Raw genomic sequence first — 18,924 nt, 5'->3', positions numbered from 1 at the left:
GGCGCAGCAGGGCAGGGCCTTTCTGTGTGAAGTTTGCATGTTCTTCCCGAGCCTGCGTGGGTTCTCTCCAGGCACTCCGGCTTCCTCCCACAGACCAAAAACATGCTCATTAGGTTAATTGGTGACTCTAAATTGTCCGTAGGTGTGAGTGTGAGTGTGAATGGTTGTCTGTCTGTGTGTCTGTCTATGTCCTGCGATCTGCTGGCGACCGGTTCAGGGTGTACCCCGCCTCTCGCCCATTGCCAGCTGGGATAGGCTCCAGCCCCCCGCAACCCCAAAAGGGCTACGCGGGTATAGAAGATGAATGAATGAATGAATGAATGAATGTCCACTGAAGTTTCATATTTTTTTATTACAGTTTTACAATAATAACAGTCTTTTACTGATGCTCTGATGGTCAAAGTGCATCTCGACTGAATCTCGTACGAGATCTCAACCAGCTGCAGAAAGATTTTTTTAAAATTACGACCTGTTTTGACAAAAATGATAAAATCAGCGTGATTGAAGTTTCTTTGATGTTTTCTTTGAACTCATTTTAAAGATGTTCAGTCGTCACACCTGGAGAGTATTTTTAATCCGACGCCTTCAAAGGATTTGTCGTGTACACGAACATTAAATATACATTTGCAGTTAGCAGGCTGGTTTGTCACAGGAGTAATTTAATAATTGTTAAAACGCTCGTTAAGACAGAAATCAGGTTACGCTTAACGAGCTTCTGGTGTGTGAAGAAACTCTCCACCTGATTGGCTGATCTGAACCATGATGCAGTAACAGAGCTACCATCAGAAAAAAACAAATCAGTTTCATTCGTTAACGTTTATTAATTACATTTCACACTTCTAAAAATTATTGTTTCATCTTCTGTATTTACATATTTCTCAGTGTTTGTCGAGTTCGATCTTCGTCACCGATGATCAGTTTTTACTGTGCAGACAGTTTCTGTCGGATGTTTGTGTATCGCAGCAGCTCCTCGTCTGAAACTGACGGCTTGAAGTTTTCTAGTGCTGCAGAGAAATCCTCGACGGAGACGAGGACAGGAGAGTCCTCCGAGTCCAGACCTGAGACAGACAGAGAGCGAAGGTGGGACACGTTCAGGTTGAACCATGTCGATGTTTCAGGTTCTTCTTCACGCCTTTTCAGTAATTTGGGAGATTTAATTCTTAGAAATGCTGAAGAAAACTTTAATGAGATGAAATGAGACTGCCGTCACTCTGCAGAATAAAGATCCATCATCAAGGTTTAGACCTGAAGGTCATCAAGCAGGTTTAGTTTCTGTGACTCGTCAATCATCTGATGTACTTTCAGAATCTACAAACTAACGAGAAATAACATCCGAAGAAGAAGAAGAAGAACATCTGTCTTCTTCTTACGTCTCCTCACAAAGGATTAACGTCACCGCTGATGATCAGAACATCAAGTATAAAATCAAATTTTTCTGAGTTACAAACAGAAGCTGTGACTGGAGTTTTGGTGTTTTTGTTTAAAGATTTTTTCTTCATCTTTTGCAAATGATGAAATTAGATCTTACACATATTATTGTCTTTGGGGAGCGAGACAATTCATTGACATGTTTGTCTTTGTTGGCTCAAATCTCTGACGGCGGGAAAATAAATAACACAGAGCCTGAAGAGGAGGAATATTCAGAGGAAAACCTGAAATATTCTCTGAGATTAGACCCATATTTGTGGGAAAAAGGTCAGAAAAATAGATTTTTGTGTTCAGGAGGCAAATTATCAGTGATTACATCTACAAAAGTCCAGACGCTTGAGATCATGAGATGATTCTGAGGTCAACACACTTCTTTCTCAAAAATCTCAGAAAATTTCTTATTTTTCTTGTAAATTTAGAATTTAATAATCCAGAGAAAATCCGATTCTTCCTCAGTGTTTTTAACGTTTTATTTCCCTCATCGCGTCACTTTGGTGTGAACGTTAACGACAGTCTGAATTTGTTTTCTCACCTTCGTCGACGAGGCGGATCTTCCGCTTGATGGCGGCCGTCATGGCGTCCGAGCAGAGAGCGTACAGGTCGGCGCCGGTCACGTGAGAGGGGCAGCGATGGACCACGTCCTGCAGGTCCACGGAGGAGTCCAGCTGGAACCTGAAGTCCACGTTTATTCACACAGGCGCAGAAACATGTTTTCATCATCATTTGTTCGCAAGAGCAAAACAAAACGAGGCGACAAAGAAAAATATTCCGAGCAAATAAGACGTTTGATCAAACTCTGAACTTCTCTATGTTTTTCTGATGAGTAAAAATAAATGAAACGACGTCATGAAGACTGAAATCAGCTCATTTCTTCAGTTTATATTAAAAACATATTTCCAGGAGTTTCGTGGTGTTAAAGTTAAAAAACTTCAGGCTCAACATTAAAGTGAAGTCTGATTCTGACCCTTCATTTATTTTGTTAGATTATCTCTGCGACAAAGTGTCCAGAGCAGAGACAAAGTGTCCAGAGCAGAGACAAAGTGTCCAGCAGGTGCCCTGTTCTTACTTTCTGAGGACGGCCTGGAGGACCTGCAGCTGAGAGACTCGGTCCTCGCTGATTCCAACGTAGACGAGTTTATCAAACCTGAAGAGGACACAGAGACACACAGAGTCCATGAGAGACTCAGTTTGACATGTCTCAGACGTGGATCAGAGGACAGACACAGCCTGACCTGACTGCCGTCAAATAGACGACACGAGCTGCTCGTGACTCATTAAAGGAAACAGTTTGAGTTCGCTGTGACATTGTTTATGGAACACACACACACACACACGCATACACACACACTGCTGTGCGTGTGTGTGTGCATGACCTCTGACCTGCCCGGCCTCAGCAGCGATTGGTCCAGCAGGTCCGGACGGTTTGTGGCTCCGATCACGAAAACGCCGACAGACGAGTGCAGAGCGTCGAGCTCGGCCAGCAGCTGAGACACGACTCTGTTCAGACAGATTCAATCCAACTTTATTGATCCTGACGTTTCAAAGACAGAAAAATCAGCCCTTCACTGACCTGGAGTCAGCGCAGGTAAACTCACCTGTCCATCACCCCTCCAGAGTCTCCACTGCGCCCCCTGCTGGGCGCCAGAGAGTCCAACTCATCAAAGAAGACGACGCAGGGAGCAGCTGAGCGTGCTCGGTGGAACACTGAGCACACACACACACACACACACACAAACACACACACACACACACACATACATACACACACACACACACACACACACACACAGACAGACACAGACACACAGACACACACACAGACACAGACACACAGACACAGACACACACATACACAGACACACACACACACACACACACACACACACACAGACACACACACCGTTCTGAGTAAAGTCAGCTGGTCAGACAAACAGGTTTTCGGACACTCTGGCTGAACGTGGGTTTGACGCCGTCATGTCGGCTGTGGACACGAACCTTCTCTGACGTTCTCCTCGCTCTGTCCCACATACATGTTGATGAGTTCTGGACCTTTGACGCTGGAACACAAACAGCAGACTGTCGTCAGCGGCCTGAAAGTCCCAGCAGGCCGTTTGGACCGTCGCCGCTAACTGGAGACGAGCGGACGGCGAGGACCCGAACGAGCGCCGTCTCTGATGTGAGCTCTTTTTAGGAAAACGTGTTTCTAAAAACCTGAAATCTTCAAATTGAACCAAACACTTTTTGAAAAAAAGAGGACGTCCGGTGTCTCCTGCTGTCCTCGCTGAAATTGTCCCCAGTGAAGGACCTGAGGTGTTCCTACCTGAGGAAGGTCATGGAGCACTCAGTAGCCACAGCCTTGGCCAGCAGAGTCTTCCCTGTCCCTGGTGGACCGTACAGCAGGACGCCGGTCCGGTTCAGACCCAGAGACAGGAGCTCTGGACGCTGCAGAGGAAGCTGGACTGTGTCCAGGATCTCTTTCTTCACCTGCTGCAGACCTCCGACGTCCTCCCAGCGCACATCAGGGATCTGTCCACACACAGAGGACAACAAGCAGCCGGTTACACCACAGAGGACAGAGGACAAGGACAGCAGCAGCGTCTCACGGCTTCACTCAGTCTTTACAGCTTTCTGAACACCCAGCAGAAAGAAGGTCACATGATGAGTATGTGTTGACCTGATCACATGATCACCCAATCACCATCATTTTAAATGCTAAATTATTGTCCTAAATGCTAAATTTTTATTTTTATTTTTCTATTCTCTTCTAATCTCTTTCTTTCTTTCTTTCTTTCTTTCTTTCTTTCTTTGAAATGTATGATTTTAATGTATTTTTATGCTTCTATAAAGCACTTTGAATTGCCTGGTGTATGAATTGTGCTATACAAATAAATTTGCCTTGCCTTGCCTCACCTGTTCACCCGCTAACCTGATCACTCGATCACTTGATCACCCACTCACCTGATCACCTGATCACTCGATCACATGTTCACCCGCTAACCTGATCACTTGATCACTTGATCGCATGTTCACCCGATCACATGATCACCCAATCACCTGTTCACCCGATCACCTGTTCACCCGCTAACCTGATCACTCGATCACTTGATCACCTGTTCACCCGATCACCACCTCACTTTCCTCACAGTAAATCAAAATAACGGTTTTAGAGGTTTGTGCTGAACTGGGTCTGATCACCTTGGGGGCTCCGATGGCTGTGGACTGGGCGTCCTGCAGGGTCTCCAGGGCGGAGGTGAAGTCCTGGTCCTGGATGGTCACTCCGCTGGAGCACAGGTCCTCCTCCTGCCGACCACGGCTGCAAAAACAACAGGACTTAAAACCAGCCAATGAACAGGAGGACAGTCTGTTCCACACATCATCACGACGTTGTTAAGAACACGAGGTGATCATTCAGTTACAGTCCATGAACATAAACACACACACACACACACACACACACACACACACACACACACACACACACACACACACCCACCCAGCTTCTGAAACCGGTTTTTGCTCTGAGCTGGATGAGGCCTGGACGAGCAGAACCAGGCTGTGTGCTGTACCTCAGATCAGGACTAAACACACGGTAACACACAGCATGTATCGATCATTAACTCAGAATGACGATCGGTGCCTGATCTGGATCAATGATCTGGATCAATCAAACGTCCACCATCTGTCAACTACGAGCCGTCAGAATGTCTCCGTCTTTAGTCTCACCAGGTGTCGATCAGCCTCCTGCAGGCGGATCTGCCGGCCTCAACCAGCAGAGCACTCAGATCCCCCAACACGAAACCCTGAGGAGGAGGAAGAGGAGGAGGAGGAAGAATCTTTAATGAACGCTCACTGTCCAGATTTCACACTGAATGAAGTGGTGAAGGGTGCTTTACATGATTGTGGATGTGGTGTGTTTGCATTAACAGTCAGATCACTCAGTTTGACAGCAACTGATGCAAAGAACCACTGTGGTCTGCCCTGGTCTGTGCTGGTCTGTGCTGGTCTGTCCTGGTCTGTCCTGGTCTGCCCTGGCCTGTGCTGGTCTGCCCTGGTCTGCCCTGGTCTGTCCTGGTCTGCCCTGGTCTGCCCTGGCCTGTGCTGGTCTGCCCTGGTCTGTCCTGGTCTGTCCTGGTCTGCCCTGGCCTGTGCTGGTCTGCCCTGGCCTGTGCTGGTCTGCCCTGGTCTGCCCTGGTCTGCCCTGGCCTGTGCTGGTCTGTCCTGGTCTGCCCTGGCCTGTGCTGGTCTGCCCTGGTCTGCCCTGGTCTGCCCTGGCCTGTGCTGGTCTGCCCTGGTCTGTCCTGGTCTGTCCTGGTCTGCCCTGGCCTGTGCTGGTCTGCCCTGGTCTGCCCTGGTCTGTCCTGGTCTGCCCTGGTCTGCCCTGGCCTGTGCTGGTCTGTCCTGGTCTGCCCTGGCCTGTGCTGGTCTGTGCTGGTCTGTGCTGGTCTGCCCTGGTCTGCCCTGGTCTGCCCTGGCCTGTGCTGGTCTGCCCTGGTCTGTCCTGGTCTGCCCTGGTCTGCCCTGGCCTGTGCTGGTCTGCCCTGGTCTGTCCTGGCCTGTGCTGGTCTGCCCTGGCCTGTGCTGGTCTGTCCTGGTCTGCCCTGGCCTGTGCTGGTCTGTCCTGGTCTGCCCTGGCCTGTGCTGGTCTGCCCTGGCCTGTGCTGGTCTGCCCTGGTCTGCCCTGGCCTGTGCTGGTCTGCCCTGGTCTGACCTGGTCTGACTGCTGATGGTCTACTCTTGGATGTCTGAACAGTGCCGTACTGCAGTGAGTTTGGAGAGTCTCTCCAGGTTGACGTCCCTCCCCAGGAGAAGGCCTCGGCTCAGGCCGACCAGCATCGAGCGCCGCTGCTCCTCAGTGGGGCTCTCTATTGCCACCTGGTGGACAAACGCCGCCATGACACCTGAAGACAGCTCTCGAGGTCTGCAGACCGTCGCCACAACCACCACACTGAAATACAAAGAAAACCCGTGCAGGCGTCAGTAAGGCACTGTGTCACCTGTGTGAACTCACTCACCTGACAGTATCTAAAATAAAGCTACAAACATGAGGCAGGTGACAGGCAGGTGACCGCAGAGGCTTGTTAACACATTCTTCACATCAGCCTGATCAGCGTTACTGTATGAGGGTTAAGGGCAGTCAGTTACCTGCTGGGGGCGCCGCTGAGCAGCTGGCAGAGCGTGGCCAAGACCCTGCCCTCGTCGGCGCCACCTCGAGGTCTGAGGAGGAGCTGCAGGTTCCTGAGCAGCAGGATGCAGGGCCGCAGGGCGTCCGCCCGCTGAAACGCCGAGGTCAGCTTCACCTCGGAGGCTGCAGGAGTGTCAGCGCACACACTCACACAGTCCACCTGCACACAGGTGACAACAACAGGAAGTGTTTACACACACTCTTTATACTGTTGATATTTAGCAGCTGAAAACAGGAAATTGGTCGACTTCCATTCTGTTTTTATTATTATATTCTGTTATGTTTTAGGACATGTAGTGTATGAACATCTGTTCGGCGCCCTCTGGTGGACAAACTCATCTCATCAGTTTAACTCTGGTACAGAGTCAGATATGATTTATCAGTCAAACATCTTTGCAGAAGAGGACTAGCAACATGTCCACACAAACATGTCTGTCAGCGTACTGGACATGGACCGTGTCCAGCCGACGTACCTTCAGCAGGTGGAGGTTCAGTCTGCGACTCGCCGCGCTCACCGCCGTCACCTTTCCACTTCCTGCAGGACCGTGAAGGAGGACGGTGCAACCAGACAGAGAGCAGCTACAACCAGACAAAACACTGACATCACTGAACACATGACCACACGTCCCCTCCCTCGAGGGTACTGCTTACACTCTGTACAACAGAAGACATTTAGTTTTTACACTTCCTGTTGGCTCCCAACAGACAGGTGAGTTACCTGCGGTGCAGGTGTGGGAGGATGATGCTGCTGAGGAGGTCGACGGTCTTGTTGAGGCCCGGAAAAGACGGACTGGTCCACAGAGACGCTCCATCCAGAGAGCAGCAGGGGACAGAGCTGTTGGTGGACGGTCGCTGAGGAGACACAAACCATCAGAGACACGCAAACTGCACCCTCCATCAAACACACGCAGCTCCACCCAGACCTGACGAAGATACTGGATCCATGACATTACAACAAACCCAGTGATGGTTAGGAAGAACCAGTAAATGTATCCACCACCGGCTCTGACCAAAAACCTCGTGTGGAACCAGATTCAGAGACGCTGACGGTGAAAAGCATTGACGTTACTTTGTAATCACAAGTTACATATTTATGAAACCACCTCAAACGTCCAGCAGACCCAGAGAGAAGTCTGTGGTTTCCATCGCTAAAGAAAAAACAACCTGCTAAACAACCTGCTAATGAACAACCTGCTAAACAAACCTGCTAATAAACAACCTGCTAAACAAACCTGCTAATAAACAACCTGCTAAACAAACCTGCTAATAAACAACCTGCTAAACAAACCTGCTAAACAAACCTGCTAATAAACAACCTGCTAAACAAACCTGTTAATAAACAACCTGCTAAACAAACCTGCTAATAAACAACCTGCTAAACAAACCTGCTAAACAAACTTGTTAATAAACAACCTGCTAAACAAACCTGCTAAACAAACCTGCTAATAAACAACCTGCTAAACAAACCTGCTAAACAAACCTGTTAATAAACAACCTGCTAAACAAACAACCTGCTAAACAAACCTGCTAATAAACAACCTGCTAAACAAACCTGCTAAACAAACAACCTGTTAAACAAACCTGCTAAACAAACCTGCTAATAAACAACCTGCTAAACAAACCTGCTAAACAAACCTGCTAATAAACAACCTGCTAAACAAACCTTCTAATAAACAACCTGCTAAACAAACCTGCTAATAAACAACCTGCTAAACAAACCTGCTAAACAAACCTGTTAATAAACAACCTGCTAAACAAACCTGCTAAACAAACCTGCTAATAAACAACCTGCTAAACAAACCTGCTAATAAACAACCTGCTAAACAAACCTGCTAATAAACAACCTGCTAAACAAACCTGCTAAACAAACCTGCTAAACAAACCTGTTAATAAACAACCTGCTAAACAAACCTGCTAATAAACAACCTGCTAAACAAACCTGCTAATAAACAACCTGCTAAACAAACCTGCTAATAAACAACCTGCTAAACAGATCTTACTTGCGGCCTTTTAGTTGTCTGCCTGTTGAAATGTTCCACTCTGTCTATGCAGAAGCTGAACTATGAGTCTACAGACCGAGGACCTCTGAGGTTCAGGACTGAGGCAGCCTCCCTTCAGAACTGGACTCGGCCTCAGTGTTTTGGGGCACAGGTTGCACCTGGCTTCAGGTTATCTGTGTGTTCGAGCCGAGCTTCACCATCATGTTGCTTTTACTGTCTGTCTACATACGAACGACAACTGCAATGCATCATGGGAGAAAATCATGAGCAGCCCTAACTGATACACGGCAGGCTGAGGTCTGGGGTCAAAGGTCACCATGTAGAGTGAGGTGTGCAGTCTGTCGGCCAGGTAAGCTCCTCCTCGTCCTCCCTCTTCTTCCTCTGGTGTCTCAGCGGACGGACGCACCTCCTGCACTCTGAAGAACAGCACTGGACACCTGACAGGTCAAAGGTCACACACTCTTCATCAGGGAGCAGGCTGACAGTTACAGACAGAATTCAAATCAGTGACTGGTTAATTATTACGGGTCTGATCGGCTCCGATCTTCAGATGAACTTCATCCGCTCACATTAACACGTTCGCTGGCCTGAAGAAACACATCTGAGAACGTCTGACCGACGAGCTTTCCACAGTTCAATGTTTGAAGCAGGAAACCTCGTATCTCCAATAAACTCAGTGCAGGAATTTAACTTTTTCTTTTACTGCTGGTGAGAAAACTGAAACACTGAGTCTTTCAAAATAAAACACTCAAACTGGATGATTTCCTCTCCTGCCCGTCAAAACAAAAGTCCTTTATGAAACATGGATAAGTGACATCCAGCAGGAGGCTGACGGACGCACGTGGAGGTGTGCTGTTCACCTGTGTGTTTGTACCTGTGTATTCCCTCTGAGTTGTTCTGCAGCAGGTCTGGATGGTTCTCAGCTGGAACTGTCAGGATGTCTCCCTGTGAAACCAGTCTGCACACAGAGACACAAACTGGTCAGTCGGCTGCAGCACTCACACACATTTAATGTGCTTCCATCACCAAAACGTCTGAAAACGTCTGACCACTTCCTCCTGGAGGAGGCTCGTGCTGTTCTCGGCTGACCTCGGCGTGCTGAAGTGTTCGGACAGCAGGTCGTCGTAGTGGCCGAGGTTGTTGTACAGCGGAGACGCGACCGGCTGGATGTGAAGCTCGCCGGCAAACGGCGGCGAAGCTGAGCGACAGAAACTTTCAGAGCGATGGCCGCCGGGCGCCGGAGAAGACGGTGTCCACCTCTGAGACACAACAACAAGAGAAGACGATGAAGTCCCTGAACACATCACGACTGTTATCATTCAATGAGTGACTGCTGCTGACCTCTGTGTGTGTGTGTGTGTGTGTGTGTGTGTGTGTGTGTGTGTGTGTGTTCACCTTCATCCTCACTGTGCAGCTGTTCTCGGGGGTCTCGTCTCCTTCCGTCATGTTGAACCACAGAGTTGCCGATATGAATCCGGCCTCGTGGTGGTTCTGCAGGTCTGGACTCTGTGTTAAATCCACTACCTGCACAGAGACCAGCCGGTCTCTGCAGACGCCCCCCCCTGGAGGTCTGGAGGTTCCTGCCGGCCTCCACAGTTTCACCCACTCCTGGTTGAAGAGGCCGAGCCTGAGGAGCAGCTGTTTGCTCACGAACACGCAGCTGTCCACGTCCACGGCGGCTCCCTGCTGACCTCTGACCCCGAGCCATCGCCGAGCGTCCACCACCTGGATGTCCAGCCTGCACTCCAGCGCCTGCAGGACGCCAGAGAATCCCGAGCCCAGCAGCTTCCTGCTGTCGAGGAGAGATCGCCCCCCTCCGAGGCCGTCGGCGTAGTGAGCGAAGTCTGACGCGCACAGCCTGAGCGGTCTGCAGGGCGGGACGAGTCCTGGGGGGTCCGCAGAGTCCCAGCAGTCCGTCAGAACCAGAGACGTGTCAGCTGTGATCCGCCCCTGTGTTACAGGACTGCAGTCCAGCACCAGCAGCTCCGACAGCTGCTGCTGCACCTGAAAACACACGAAGAAGAGAAAAGACGGGAAACGTCCTGAGACAGGAAGTGAGCTCGGTGTCCTCAGGCTGAACCAATCAGGACATTCATCCATTCACTCAGCAGAATCGACTCTGATTGATCCAAATAATCAAAAAAATGTTTCACCAAAAGCATTTTCTACTGTCTGAAAGTTAAAGAATAATAATATTTATTTTGAATTATTCTGTAAACAACGTAAACCTCTTCTGTTGCTTCTTAACACACTTTATAAAGTTATTCAGGGTTTAACTGCATTTTTTAAATGATCATTTGTCTTCATTTGTTTATTTATAGACTGAAGGATTCAGTAAATCATCTCAAATGTTCACTGATTATTGATCATTAACACTGAAGCTGGAAGTAAACCCGTTCCGGTGGTGTCTCACCTGTGCCGGGTCCTCTTCCAGCGGGTGTGGGGGCAGCAGCAGAGGCTCTCCCTGCCGGGCCAGCAGCCACTGTCCCGGGCGGCAGAGCTCCAGCAGCCCTCCGGTGAACTGCTCCGCTCCGGCCCAGCGGAGGCTCTGTCTGCTGCGGGCTCCCAGCACCACTCTGTCCAGGCTGACCGGCTCCAGAGGCCGGACCGTCCCCGTGCTGCCAAGCCGCTGGAGCGCGTGGTGCCGCATGAAGAGGCGGCTGGTGAACAGGCGGATCCGTGCCCCAGACTCGGCTCTGGTGGACTTTCCCCCTCCGCAGCCTGCGGTCTCCTCCTCGGTGGTCGTGTGAACGCGCAGTAAAATGCCGGGCCGCCCGGAGCCCCGAGGCCGCTGCGGGGTGAAGAGGACGGTCGGTGGGTCGGTGTCATTCTGGAACACTGAGCCCAGGTGAGACTTTAATATCAAAACGTCCAGAGGACTCAAATGTGGAGGAAAAGTCTCCAAGCAACACAACTCCACCTGCGCCGCCATCTTGATGCTACGTCATCGCCGCTGCTTCTTCGTGGTTTCCGGCGCGTCAACACCGCCACCTCGTGACCACCAGAGGAACTACACGCAAAGTTTAAAATCGACCTGCTCTGCACCACGAAATCAAACACAACAACAACAACAACAACAACAATAAACAGCACTTTTCTCTCTTTATCTCACGTTTAACATCAGCACAGATATTACAGATATCCTCCATAACATTATTAGACAGGACTGATCCTGTGTCCCAGAGCGAATCCATGAAACAGCTGCTGACATGAGATCATTACCTCATCAGGCATTTACAGTGGCCGTTTACTGTGGCCAGCCTGAGGCACACCTGTGCAATAATCGTGCTGTCTAATCAGCATGTTGATATGCCACACCTGTGAGGTGGGATGGATCATCTCGGCAAAGGAGAAGTGCTCACTAACACAGATTTAGTGTATATGATATATGATGTGTATATAGAAAATGTTTTAGATCTTTGAGTTCAGCTCATGAAAAATGGGAGCAAAAACAAAAGTGGCGTGTTCATATTTTCGTTCAGTGTATAACTACAGTCATCTTCATGAAACACAATATTTTCAGAGATTATTTATGACAGATTTAGCTGTTAATCAATTTCCATCTCAGTCATTAATCCAATGAAAACGTGACCCTTATCATGACACCCTGAGCTCAGTGTTAGCTGGACTTTGATCTAAATGCATGAAAATTAGAACGAGGGTTGTGTTTTCTGCGTTCTCTCTGATCCGTAGGAGCAGTGAGTGTCAGTCCAGCTCTAATAAACTCTGCAGAGATGTTGTGTCACTTCACTTCGCTCATTAGTTCAGCATCCTTCAGAAGGCTGAGGCAGTGACTGAGCACAGCTGACACCGCCTGGCTTTGCTGGTTGAAGCTGTGGCTGTGTTACGGTTTCTGATCCACGCACAGCTTCATCTGTGCTTGAGTCCATGATGCTATGGATGTAGCTATGGTAGCTGTACTGTGAGTACTCTTCACTGGTCCTCTTAACATTAGAAGGCATCGTGAAGCCGTGCGGGATCTGAACTCACGGTGCTTCTATCAGATGTGATGGACGCGTTACTGATACATGAGTCGTAATCACAGCTACTGTCTGTCTGTTATACAAGTATGTACTTAGTTATACTTTAACAATTGCTGTTATTTTATGTTTATGTACTTTGTTTATTTTTATTTAAGAACATTCTTGTGTTAACAACATTCCTCTTTATTGTATATATTTTGTGTTTTTGGGTATGTTTAACCTGCTGCTACAAAAGAATTTCCCAATTGGGATCAATAAAGTCTAAGCCGAAGTCTAAGTCTAATCAGCCTCAGCAGCAGTCTGACAAAGAGCTAAGTTAGTGAGCTCAATGAATCAGACATGCTCCAGAGCACTACAACTGAGGTTTCACCCACTCTATTTCCCGTCATGGGCTCCATATAAACACTGAAGCCCAAAAACTTCCACAGAGGTTAAATCCCTTTTACAGGCACTGAATGTGACTCTTCGTTGGGTGTGGATTAAAAATGCATCAGTCAAAATGTGCACTTGTTTTTCTACAGACCTAAGGCTGGTGGCAAGTCAAGATGGACCTGATCTGGACCCAAGGCATGGTGGAAAGTCTGGATCCAGATCAGGTCGGGTCCTTGGGTTTATGGAAACCAGTGAGAAAGAATGACAAGACGCCCTTCCACATGACCAAGACTTTACTTCACAGCTCAGTGCCCTTCGACCCCATACAAACAACATGGGCTCCAACGACCAGCAGACCTTTGCACTGTCAGCAGAATCCAAGCAGGTATAACTTCCTCTCGTGGTTAACCCTGTTTTTCTCATGCGTAAAAAACAGGCATAGTGCCAACACATTGGAACAGAAGGTTAAAGACTTGAAATTTACACTTTGCTTGGCAAGATAAAAAATAAAGATGTCTTTATGGGAAATGATTCTATTATATACAGTTCAGAGCATAAACAAAATAAAAACAACCAGAAAATAGAATGATTAAAGCATGCCCACTGTCACACCATGAGGAGGAGGCGAGCGGCCGAGCTATTCACTTTGTCTTCACATCCAACTATTCTCTTTATCCAAGACCATAATGAGTACAGGATATAGTTTGGAATCCTTTATCATATTAACATAGTTCAGGCATTCAAACCAGTCCAATTTGATCATTCGTGGGCCTGTTTATCCCAATGGGAAGGGGAGAACTATCGCAAATAATTTAAAGGTACAGATTTTTGTACATGTTGTTTTCCCTCTACAGATTCAATGTATTTGTGATATACTTCACCATGCAATGTGATCCAAGCAGGGTACTGTCAATAGAAGAGTAGTATAGCTGTGGACAAGCTGGGAGTATTGTGAAAGGTGAGAGTCTCTGAAACTGGACTTGTTGGAGGCCATGGTTCACAGCTCCAGAAACCAGTTCAATCAGGGATTGACCAGGGAGCAGCAGACGTATCCATAGCACCACGGCAGCAGCGCTCCTGTACGCCAGTCAGTCAAGATTACTGGAAGCCCGTGAAGATAGTTCAGTAAGCTGTCCTCGGAAAATATAAGAGGTTTGTATACATGAACTGAATTAAAGGAGGTCTTTGTAACATCACAGTCTAATATGGAATCAGGTGAGAACCTTTGAGGCGTAGCTTGTCCGAAGACTGATTATACACAAACATGTCTCAGTGATGAGTCTCTTTGTATTATCTAGCGGGAACCGACTTCTCCCTGGCATTTGGCTTCCCCTTAGTTGCACCAGCTGCTTTTGGCCTGGTCCTGGCGTGCGTGGTGCTAGAGGAGGTCTGGGAGGTGGCTTCCTGTGAGGCGCTGCGCCGCATGGTTGTTGTAGTCCTGGGTGGTAGCATGGGGACAGTTGGGGCTCGAACCGAGAGGGGCTGCCTGGACGGACATACTCTCTGAGGGGAGGGGCTGTCAGTCCTGCAGTGGGTGGAGCTAAGGCTGCGTCGGCTTCCAACCAGGACTCGCAGGGGCATTCGAGGGCTGCCAGAGGGGGCAGGGGCAGCAGAGGGACGGGGACATGAGGAGGAGGACCTGGGTGAAACAGGTTTGGATTTCCGTTGAGTGCTGAGAGTGCTTAGTCCAATTTTCTGATTCCTGTGAAGAGAAGGTTAAATTGAAGGTGCTATTTCTTTAAACTTTATAATAACTTTATATCACCTACCTATCAAACTGCTTCAAAATCAAAACTTCTATACATTAAAAGACATAAACTGAATCGTACCCGTTAGTGATGGATGATGCTCCTTTGGAGGTGCTGGTGTCTGGTAAGGAAAGAGGAGAAGGAGCCGCAGTAAGTCCCACTGAAGGCTTCTTTACGGGGGTGACGGGCCGAGGGATCCTGCTCCTGCACTCCTTGGAGCCTTGCTCTTCAGTGGGTTTGAGACGGGAGCTCCTCCTGGACTCGTCTGAGGTATGCGTGTCCTCCTCTGAGCCGGTGGTGGACAGAGTTTCGGAAGCCCTCCGACGCTCATCATCCCCAGAGGAAAATGAAGAAGACGTCCCAGACAGCATCCTCCTCCTCATCCAGCGACCCTGTTGTTTCTGGACCAGCAGACGGGCCAAGTCTAGCTGCCTGGCCCGCTGCTGAAGCCGAGCCCGAGCCGAGAGGGAGGAGGACTGCTCCGAGCCTGAGTCCTCCTCAGAGATGAGGACTGGAATTCGGCTTCGGATTCTGGGCTTTATGGCAGCCGGTGGTTCTGATCCAGTTGTCTGAAGCTTGGAAGCTTCTTCAGTGGATGATGGCTGTTTCTTAGGTTCCTGTGACATATCTTTATGTTCATGAACTGGTGACTTGGCCTCTGGAAAAGGCTCCAAAGACTGGGCCAGGACAGTTGACAGACCATTCTCAGTATTGGGCTGTTTTTCATCTGGTGAAGTTTGGTCTGGCATGGACTCCTCTGGAGGCTCCTCTGTCACTGGTGCTCCCTGCTGCTCATGGGTGTCATCCTCTACAGCTGATGTCTTCATGATGGCCAAGACTTCCCGGTCACTCTCCTTGGCAGAGTGACCGTTGGAAGACATGACGTTGAGGTGTGATGTCTCTGCAATATGAATGAAAGTGCGTTCAACTTTGGTGAAGGGCGGTGATGCAGGAGCGATGGGAGTGGACGGTCTCAGATCTGACCTGAGAGCAGGAGACAAACGACCGGTCTCAGGGGGTTCAGTCTGAACTGCCTCCCCAACCAGGAGGCGGTCGTTACGGGAAGTGAGGGCACACGGTGTGGCCAACTCACCCTCTAGAACATGATCACCTCCAGAGGGAGACTTTCGAGTGTCTCCGGGTGAGAAGAGGACGAGGGTTTTGGAAGCGTCCTCCAAGTCAGGGTCTGCATCGGCAGCCGAGGCATGTTCCTTCTGGCCCCTCTGGTCCTCAGCCATGAGTGTTGAAGGCGCAGCATCCTGGCTACGCTCAGTGCTCTTCTGACTTGCCTCACTGTTGGACTCACTCTTTGTGACATCATCATCCTTTGGCCCTGGACATTCTGGGACTTCTTCGTCTGGCGTGGCAAAACTCCGGCGCTGAGGCAACGTTCCAGTAAGCATGACGGTGAGGAAGTCGGCCCTCTTGGCCTGGAGCTGAGGAAGGATGTGGAAATGCTCCTTCTCGTCACTCTGACCTTTTGTCCGATAGTCTGGGGAGGGCGGCGATGGGACGCTCTGCTCCGTGGGCGACAACACCTGGAAACAATGAAACAGCACTCTTAATTACAAATGAATCAACTCAAAACAAGACAGCAAAGAACATGGAACTGAACAAAAACATGATGGACAGATGTTACATTTTTGAATCACCTGGAAATTTACCACTGAATATTTGTTGCCTCCAGTCTTTCACAGGGACCGCTTTAATTCATAAATAGATTTTGTTGGTTAAAGACACACTCCCTGATTTGTCACAGTGGAACCAAAGGTGCTCTCAGCTCGCTGCTGATGTTATAAAGTTGAATACACTTGAACACTTTAAAAGGTAAAAACTCACAGCGGCAATGTGGAGGATTTGATTAATCAAACAATGAAACCTTTGCTGCATTTATTCAAGTCACTCGAGGTTTTTCAGTTTTTCATTGTCAGAGGTTCTTTACATCAATTTGGCATCATCTTGTCTAAGTTCAGTACTCTAATCCCACTGCAGGATGCACTGGGAGTGTTGATTGTGATGTGTAGTCTATCAACAATACAATAAATAAATTAAAATATTGTGTTGTTTGCTAGTGAGCAACACTTTTTGGATGTCAGAAACTACACAAACCGCTGGAAAGGTCTTTGACTGAAAACCACTCACTAGATAGCTAGCCAGCTTGTTCTTTAATAATCTGTGTTGCTGTTTTAGAGGAAGCTAACACGTGTAACTCATACTTTTCAGAGTCCCTCTCCAGGTAAGAAAGACAGTATGAACTGATGCATTTGCCCCCAAAACCATTTTAATGTCATTTTGGTTGTACACAAGCTTTTCAAGATTGTCTAGATTACATACATTGATATAAAAGGCACAAAAAATGCATTGCAGAGTTTATCCTTAGACAGCACGCAGTCTGATATCAGGTGATTTTCAAGTGTTTCCCTTCGTAAAGATTTAACTTAGGCTACAGCCTGTACATACATACTAAACCCCGCTAATTGTCATGCTATTAGAGATTAACTGCAAACCTAATTACTTTCTACATTTCTGTATATATGTACACAGTTATCATTTGGATTTACAAAAAGTTTAAAATACATGCTTTACCTGTAATTTATACAAGCAGTACTGTACAATCATATAGTGATTAAAAAAAAAAAACATAACTGTATTATTATACATGTGAAAGACACTCACGGATCATCACACCGAACTAACACTGTGAGCTCTTCAATCCTCTTTACTCGACAACACAAACTGCTGTTATTGCAAAAACTCTGAAGGAACATTCACACACTTTATGAAGCTATCTGGTTTTTGTTAGATGTCAACTGTACTGGACACACAGTTTCGACAGGTCCAGGATACGTCCAGCTTATCTCAACACAAAGACTGGAAGCAGGGAGTGACCTGCTAGCCTAGCGCCAACAAGGCCGATGCTGCCTGATTTATGTTGTGTATTGTTTAATAAACAGTGGTGGAAATAGAAAAAAATATTGGTAGATTGATAGCAGCTTCACCTCTGAGTGCCCAGTCAATACATTGAGCCTAGCTTAGCAGAGACTAGCAGCATGCTAAAAATATGAGCCTAGCTAAATGAAAGATGATAAAAATCCACTTTGAGTAACTCGTCTATGTCGGTTACATGTTGTATTTTGTTTACTGAAGTGAAAAAGACAAAGACAAATGTAAAAATCACACATCATGGTTTTAGCAGCAGTTAGCAATGGAGATAACCAACAACCGCTGAGAGCTGTGAATGAAAACAGCATCTCTGAAGTCCTGAACTCAAAGAACAGTTGTTTGATCTCCGTCCTAAACCGGCGGTCGAAGCAATGGACTGACGACTAGCTTGTTAGCTAGTGAGATTTCTGTAAAGGTACATGGAGCTGTGCTAGCAGTTTCCCCCTGCTTCCAGTCTTTGTACTAAGCTAGGCTAAACATTTTCACCTCCTCCCTGTACTGGACACACAGCTGAAACAAATAAGGATGTCTAAAAATATCTGAACAGTCCTTTGAATGAACCATTAGTGACACTCGAGGTCCATGTTGATCTGATTGTGGTGAATGTGGCGCACAGACCAAACAAAGCTAACACAGAGACAAGTGCTCAGTTCTAAAGACTATGCAGCTTAGCTCTCTCTGCAGACACGTTATCTGTACAATATCACCCTGTTATTCCATAAAGATCAGCACAAACATATCAAATAGGCAATAAAATGTATGAGAGGAGCAGAATACCATTTTTTATTACATTTATATAATTAGTGTGTGATTCATGAGGTATAAATATTTTGTGTCTGACTGTGAGAAAGGTTTGTGAAACTTAACAGTTTCTGCTAAATCTGCGCTCATCTAGTTCTGATGAAAGTCTAAGGACATAAAGGCTTTAGTCACAGTAATGTTGATGTGATGGAAATGTAATTTTTGCTATCAATAAAAACCTTCATGAAAACTGGGGCTAGGAAAAGTAGCCTAATTTTTAGTTTGAGTATGATGCAGTACTACTGTTTACTATCACATCTAAATACTGCACTTCTACATATCAGGAATTTCTCATCAACAGAACTGGAATCCATTTTTTGGTTCTCTGGAAATCGTTTTTAAGTACGTTAAATTTTTTTTTTTTGCTTAAATCAACCCAAACCGAGTGAACATTTACACCTGTCAGTGTGAAGAACAGGAATCGCAGCAGTTAGACTGACACAACACTCCAAACAAGATGAAATCTG

The 18,924-nt window shown here is 47.5% G+C and overlaps 2 protein-coding genes across 3 annotated transcripts in view; both read right to left on the bottom strand.

The window, feature by feature from the left end:
• Positions 1 to 331: 331 nt before the first annotated feature.
• On the bottom strand, positions 332 to 11,567 carry pex6 (peroxisomal biogenesis factor 6). Its single transcript, XM_076729121.1, has 18 exons — positions 11,024 to 11,567; positions 10,006 to 10,614; positions 9,700 to 9,869; positions 9,485 to 9,568; positions 8,927 to 9,047; positions 7,329 to 7,462; positions 7,084 to 7,189; positions 6,571 to 6,770; positions 6,187 to 6,373; positions 5,152 to 5,228; positions 4,624 to 4,741; positions 3,749 to 3,954; positions 3,424 to 3,485; positions 3,024 to 3,132; positions 2,809 to 2,925; positions 2,495 to 2,572; positions 1,961 to 2,100; positions 332 to 1,058 (listed from the first exon to the last, which is right to left on the bottom strand). Exons 1-18 carry the CDS (start codon positions 11,540 to 11,542, stop codon positions 922 to 924), a joined length of 3,174 nt encoding a protein of 1,057 aa, XP_076585236.1. The 5' UTR covers positions 11,543 to 11,567; the 3' UTR covers positions 332 to 921.
• A 1,673-nt stretch (positions 11,568 to 13,240) lies between these two features.
• Positions 13,241 to 18,924, bottom strand: part of ttbk1a (tau tubulin kinase 1a) — a 42,685-nt gene continuing 37,001 nt past the window's right edge. For both annotated transcript variants that reach the window (XM_076729020.1, XM_076729019.1), the window contains exons 15-16: positions 14,795 to 16,251; positions 13,241 to 14,667 (exon numbers count right to left, since the gene is read on the bottom strand). In XM_076729020.1, coding sequence (XP_076585135.1) covers positions 14,256 to 14,667; positions 14,795 to 16,251 — 1,869 coding nt within the window. In that variant the 3' untranslated portion in view covers positions 13,241 to 14,255. The remainder of the gene's footprint in view (positions 14,668 to 14,794; positions 16,252 to 18,924) is intronic.

Source organism: Chaetodon auriga, chromosome 4, assembly GCF_051107435.1.
Source record: "Chaetodon auriga isolate fChaAug3 chromosome 4, fChaAug3.hap1, whole genome shotgun sequence".
Classification (NCBI taxonomy): Eukaryota; Metazoa; Chordata; class Actinopteri; order Chaetodontiformes; family Chaetodontidae; genus Chaetodon; species Chaetodon auriga.
This window is presented reverse-complemented; position numbering and strand designations above follow the sequence as displayed.

Coding starts and splice junctions, on each gene's coding strand:
- pex6 (XM_076729121.1), bottom strand. CDS start 11,542: ATGGCGGCGCAGGTGGAGTTGTGTTGCTTGGAGACTTTTCCTCCACAT. Junction 9,870..10,005: donor GCTGCACAGTGAGGATGAAG/GTGAACACACAC, acceptor GTTGTGTCTCAG/AGGTGGACACCGTCTTCTCC. Junction 2,573..2,808: donor TCGCTGCTGAGGCCGGGCAG/GTCAGAGGTCAT, acceptor TGTCCTCTTCAG/GTTTGATAAACTCGTCTACG.